This window comes from Apteryx rowi, unplaced genomic scaffold, assembly GCF_003343035.1.
Source record: "Apteryx rowi isolate R43461 unplaced genomic scaffold, aptRow1 scaffold_1288, whole genome shotgun sequence".
In the NCBI taxonomy this organism is placed as follows: domain Eukaryota; kingdom Metazoa; phylum Chordata; class Aves; order Apterygiformes; family Apterygidae; genus Apteryx; species Apteryx rowi.
In genome coordinates this window covers 1-5,221 of record NW_020447517.1, presented here as the reverse complement: position 1 = coordinate 5,221, position 5,221 = coordinate 1, and the positions used below count along the sequence as shown (strand labels likewise).

Sequence of the window (5,221 nt, the reverse complement as noted above, 5' to 3'; positions counted from 1 at the left end):
AGAGGAGGGACCAGTCAGGAGATTTTCAACGGTTTTATTCAAAAAATAAACTCGAGCCGGAGGGGGTTTTAAGTTAGGGGGAGCGGGGAGGGCCAGGGGTGGGGAGCAGGGCTGCGCTGCAGGCGGGCAGCACCCRCGCCCAGCCCCTACCTCCTCTTGTCCTTGATGCTGTAGTGCAGCAGCAGGGGGGCGGGCTGCAAGGCAAGGAGGCGCAGTCAGGGCAGCGGCCGCCCGCCCCCCGCCAGCTCCGCAGCCCCCCGCCCCGGGTAGAGGAGACCCTGGGGGGCTCCYGCCCGCCGCCCGGTCCCCACCGCCAGCAGATCCTGCGGGCGGCTGACAGCGATCCTTCCCCGGCCCATCAGGCCCCAGACAGCATTTAATAGCCACGGGGCTGCGCTCCGTGAACTTGTCTAACCCCTTCTGGGACCCGTTTACACTTCTGACCTGCGCGGAAAAGCACTGCCTTGGGTTYGCTCTACGCCCGCCGCCCGCCCGCGCGTTTCGGTGGGTGCCCCAGGTCTTAGTTACGACCAGCACCATTAATCATCCTTGATTCACCGATTCCCCGCTGCTCCGCGGGCTCCTCAGCTGAACGCTGCTCTCCAAGCGAGCCTCCTCTCCCGGGAGACTCGGCCCCTGCCAGACCCTCTTCCCACCCGCCCCAGGACGGGGACCCCGCGGCCCGGAGCCGGGCCCGATTCACCGGGGCAGCACAGGATGGCTGGGGACACCCACCTTGCCAAACCAGCGCGAGAGCCAGAGCTGCTTCATCGTCATGTGGTCGGGGAGGACCTCATTGTTGAAGAGGATCTGCACCTGCGCACGGGGACRCTGCGTCACCCGGGGGCCCGCGACCCCCCCAGCCCAGCCCCCAGCCCGGCCCCAGCACCGGGCCACACTCACGTGCTGCAGCGCCAGCCCCAGGCGGTGACACAGGACCCTCCGCAGGTGCCGGATCTGCGCCCGCACCGAGCACCTCACGTACTTCTGCTGCAAGGGGGCAGAGTGGGTCACGGGGGGGGGGGCCCCCCAGGCGCCCCGCCGCCCCCAGGGACCCCTGCGCCGGGCCCGGCACCCACACGGCGAGCCTGCAGGTCTCCTCGCCCCCCTCCCCTTCCCTCCGGGGCCCAACACGCCGAACATGCCCCGGCGCCGCACGCGAGCCTGGAGGGAGGGCTCTGCCCTTCCTCCCCGCTCCGAGGACACGTTTGGGCACGAGGCCGTGCCGGGGCAGAGCCCGGGGGCGCTCGCAGCGCTCGGGGGCACGGCCAAACGGCAGAGACGTTGCTCAGTGCCCGCACAGCCCCGTGCTCACCTGCAGAACAGCCTTGTTCTTGTCCTTGCTGGAGCTGTGGAAGGAAAAGCAGGGGCAGCCCGAGAGCTCCCGCGCAGGGAGGCGGGGGCCCTGCGCTGCCCGGCACCCCGCTCGCCRCGGAGGGTCCGTAAGCCACCGCTGCCCTTCCACGGGCACAGCCCCCAGCTCGCGTCCTCCAGGGCCGGCGGCTCTGGGAGCTCCTGTGGCTCGGCATGGGCACGCCGCCCGCTCTCGGGCCCCGGCGCAGGGGCTGCCCCTGGCCCCTCGGTGTCTGCCTCCCCTCGCTCTGCCCGTCATGCACGCGCGGAGCCGGGCCTCGCTCGGCGGCACCGGGGCAGGCTGACGGCCTGCGCGCCGGCCCACGGCCGGGGCTGGCAGCTGAGCTGCAGCCATCGATCCCATTACAGCTCCCAGAGCTGCCGCTTATCGACTTTGCTGTCGGGAGCCGGCAGGCAGCTGCGCAGCGCGCCCTCCCCAGCATTTATTAAAGCTCAGAGCCGCGAGGCAGGGGCTGCTGCCAGGAGGGGAGCGCCGAGCACRGGCGGCTCCAGAGGAGAGGGGCAGCGGGAGCCCCACACCTCCGCCGGGCCCCTTTCCCCCGGGCGGCAGCAAGAGAGGGACAGTGCACGGTGCATCGCCTGCGCATCCAGCCCTGCTCCAAGCTCCCCGGGCCCCGCTCCCTGCCCACGGCACGGACAACGCGGGGCCAGCAGCCTCCCCGGGCCCCAGCCCGGCCGCGCGGCACTCACCTCTGCTTCTCCAGGCAGAGCGAGACGTGCTCGTCGTAGCGGAAGTAGTGGGCGCGGGAGTGATCGAAGCTGCTGTAGGGGAGCCCCATGGGGTCGCCCCCAACCGGGTCTGGGGAGGCACGGAGAGCGGGGCAGGAGTCAGCCTGCTGCTGCCCCCGCGGCACCAGCGCGCCGCGCTCCCGGCGGCCAGGGCCCGGCGCAGCCGACGAGCCGGCCGGCACCCTGGGCTGGCAGCGGGGCAGCTCGGAGCCAGCAGCCGGTCTCGCCCAGAGGTGCCACAGCGAGAGCCCCCCCCCCAGGCTCCGTTCCCTCTATTTGCACCCAGGACCACCCCCCCGAACGGCTGGCACGGGCCGACCCCCCGCGCGGCGCAGGGCCGGCAGGTCCCCGCGAGCGGCACACCCTCGCTGCTGGGCTGCGTCACCCGGTCGAGGCCGCGGGACTGGTAGAACTCGCGGATCCTCTTCTCTTCACCTGCGGGGAGAGAGGCGAGCGGTGCTGAGGGCCGGCCCCGCACCCGCGGCCCCCGCGCCCGGCTCCCCCCGCACCCGGCTCAGCCTTCAGGGCAGGAGACGGGCCAGGCGGACGTCGCTCCCCGGCCGATCCCTGAACTCCTCTGGGGTTTAGCCCCACGAYGCCCGGAGGCGGGGGGTCCCCCCGCTCCACGCTGCCCTTCCCGCAGCTTGGCAATTCAGCAAGCACCCAACACAGCTCCTGTGCAGCGAGCAGCCACGAATCCTCCTTCCCCGTTCACCTTCCCTGCACCATCCTGCAGGTCTCCATCAAAACCCACCGCTCTGCGGGCTGCAGAGCCCTGCCTGGTTGTTCTCTTCCGACTCAGACACCATCCACGCTCTCATGGTTCCTCTCCAAACTGCTCCCCACTTTTCCTCTCTCCTTTCCGGGGTGGAGGGCCAGGGGCCAAGCTGCGTGCTTGCTGCGGATTCCCACCGCAGCGTAACCACCTTTTCTGTGTGTTCTCCATCCCTCCGTGACAACGCCTAACACCCGTCCGCTTCCCCGCCRCCGCCGGGCGGCAAGCTGACATTTCCAGCAAAGCGTCCCCAGTGCCTTCCCGCTCTCTGCCCTGAGTGACAGTGGCTAATCCTGAGCCCAGCACCGTGCCTGCAGCGCCAGGGCTGCTCTCCCCGTGCGCATTGCTTTGCATTCATCACCGCCGGCTCTCGTGGCTGCGTTAATCGCGCAGTCACTCACGCTCCGGCTCCAGGGACGCTCCTCTCGGAGGCAGTCCTGGCTTAAGTAGCTCTTGTTCCCACAGCTCAGACCCCGCTGTGCCAAACACAACTGATTGTAAGACCCCGGAGCGATGAGATCAGGGAGCTGAGCTGGGTTAAAAACATCTCCTTAATAAAACGCAGACTTCTTAAGCCCAGCTCAGTTCTCCAGGGCAGTGCAGCAGGTCCCCGGGCAGCAACCCAGGCCCCCGAGTGAGAGCAGCAGCTACTTAACCCAGCAGCACCAAGCAAAACCCGCAGAGCCGCGGCCCTGGGGTGGCGAGAGTTTTCTGCAGGTCTCCCCGCCTGATGCAAAGAGCCTGAATAACACGGAGCCAGCAGCAAACTGCCGCCTCGCTTTGCTCCTCATCCCAGAGCAGCCACACACACATCCAGCGGCGCAACCCAGCAGGGCGCCTGCGGCCTCCCTCCTTTGTGAGCACTGGCCATTTGTTCCTGCCTTCTTTTTCCTTGCTCCAAAACTGCTTTTATGCGTGAGGCTGCCCCCCGCCCCTTCCCAGGGCTGCTCAGATGCTAGCAGAGGCCACAGAGGCAGTCGGAAATATCTYGAAAATCCAGAGCCACCGGCAGTCTCCCTGCACCCCGCAGGGAGGCRTCTCCCAGGAACGACGGAGCCAGCAGGCTCCTCCATCTGCCTCTCCTCCGGGCGCTCCCCGCACGCAGCTCACCGTGGCCATTCCCCACTGCGTTCCCGAAGGAGACCTGTGCCAGGGAGCGGGTCCCACAGGCTGACTAGCCCCCCCCCCCCACAGGGCACCCCACAGCCCTGCCCTCCCTCACCCCACGCGCTCCCGCCCGGGGTCACTCACTCTCCTGCAGGCCGGGCACCAGCTTGTAGACGATGTCCTGCATGACGCGGTCCAGCTTGAGGTTGAGCAGCGGCTGCGTCTCGTGGATCTTGGTGTTGCACATGGGGCAGTACTTGCTGGTCTGCAGGTACTTCACGATGCAGCTCTTGCAGACTGCAGCGAGACGCACGGGATGTCGGAGGGGCCGGGGCCGCGGGCAGCCCCGCACCCCCGGGCACCCACCATCCGCCAGCGGCCGGTGCGGGAGACATCGGCCCCCGGCACCCCCAGGCAGGAGCCATGGTCCCAGGGCAGCACGGACGCACTGGCAGCTGGGAGAGGCCATGTTCAGCTCTGCCTGGGTCCAACAGGGACACAGCATGTGCCAGCTCCCGCTCCCGGGCAGCGGGGCCAGGCCCTGTGCCCGGCCAGAGGCCTCCAGCCGGAGCCGGATCGCCCGGCCATGGCAGCCTGCTGCTGCCACCGCGTGGGGACTCACACGTGTGCAGGCACTCGGTGATGGTGGTGGCGTCGATGAAGTACCCGGCGCACAGGCAGCACACGATGTGCTCGTTCAGCTCCTTCATCTTCACCTTCACCTCCTCCTGCAGGCACACGCGCCTGTCACGGGCTCCGCGGCACCCTGCCCGCTGGGGGCTGTGCAGCGCCCCAAACCGACGTGAGGGCCGGCACGATGGGGTGCCCCGGGGAAGCCTAGCGCCCGGCCAGCATGAGGTCCCTGGGGAAGCCGGGCAGCACTCCGACCCCGGAGAGAGCAGGGCAGGAAGGAGTGGGGGGCCGGGGACTGTGGCCAGGCAGGGCTCCCACCCCAGCCTGCCGGAGGCGGCCAGCGAAGCCGCCGGCACCGGCACCCCCAGCTCACCCACAACAGAGCCCCACGGCCCGGCCCGCGGGGGCAGAGCGGAGCCATCGCTGTGGCAGAGCCGAGGGCAGCCAGCTGGGGCAGCCCCCAGGGTCCTGCCATGGGGCACAGCGCCGCAGGGAGCAGGCTTCCGGCACCAGCAACCCCACACAGCCCTGCAGAGCAGAGCACAGCCTGGCCACAGCTGGGCCTAAATCAGCTGGGCCCCGCCCCCTGCACCTGGCCCCGCC

The 5,221-nt window shown here is 69.6% G+C and overlaps 1 protein-coding gene across 2 annotated transcripts; it reads right to left on the bottom strand.

Annotated features, from left to right (window-relative positions):
* Positions 1-14: 14 nt before the first annotated feature.
* Positions 15-4,959, bottom strand: PCGF1 (polycomb group ring finger 1). 2 transcript variants are annotated; one of them, XM_026055991.1, is made up of 8 exons: positions 4,608-4,959; positions 4,130-4,282; positions 2,467-2,538; positions 2,065-2,173; positions 1,316-1,349; positions 904-990; positions 736-816; positions 15-194 (listed from the first exon to the last, which is right to left on the bottom strand). In XM_026055991.1, the coding sequence occupies exons 1-8, from the start codon at positions 4,693-4,695 to the stop codon at positions 147-149; spliced, it is 672 nt and encodes a 223-aa protein (XP_025911776.1). In that variant the 5' UTR covers positions 4,696-4,959; the 3' UTR covers positions 15-146. The 2 variants fall into 2 exon arrangements, with proteins under 2 accessions (XP_025911776.1, XP_025911775.1); XM_026055990.1 differs by having other exon boundaries at positions 904-987; positions 4,608-4,764.
* Between the last annotated feature and the right edge of the window lie 262 nt (positions 4,960-5,221).

Coding starts and splice junctions, on each gene's coding strand:
- PCGF1 (XM_026055991.1), bottom strand. CDS start 4,695: ATGAAGGAGCTGAACGAGCACATCGTGTGCTGCCTGTGCGCCGGGTAC. Junction 4,283..4,607: donor CACCGAGTGCCTGCACACGT/GTGAGTCCCCAC, acceptor GTCTCGCTGCAG/TCTGCAAGAGCTGCATCGTG. Junction 1,350..2,064: donor CTCTGCCTGGAGAAGCAGAG/GTGAGTGCCGCG, acceptor TTCCTTCCACAG/CTCCAGCAAGGACAAGAACA.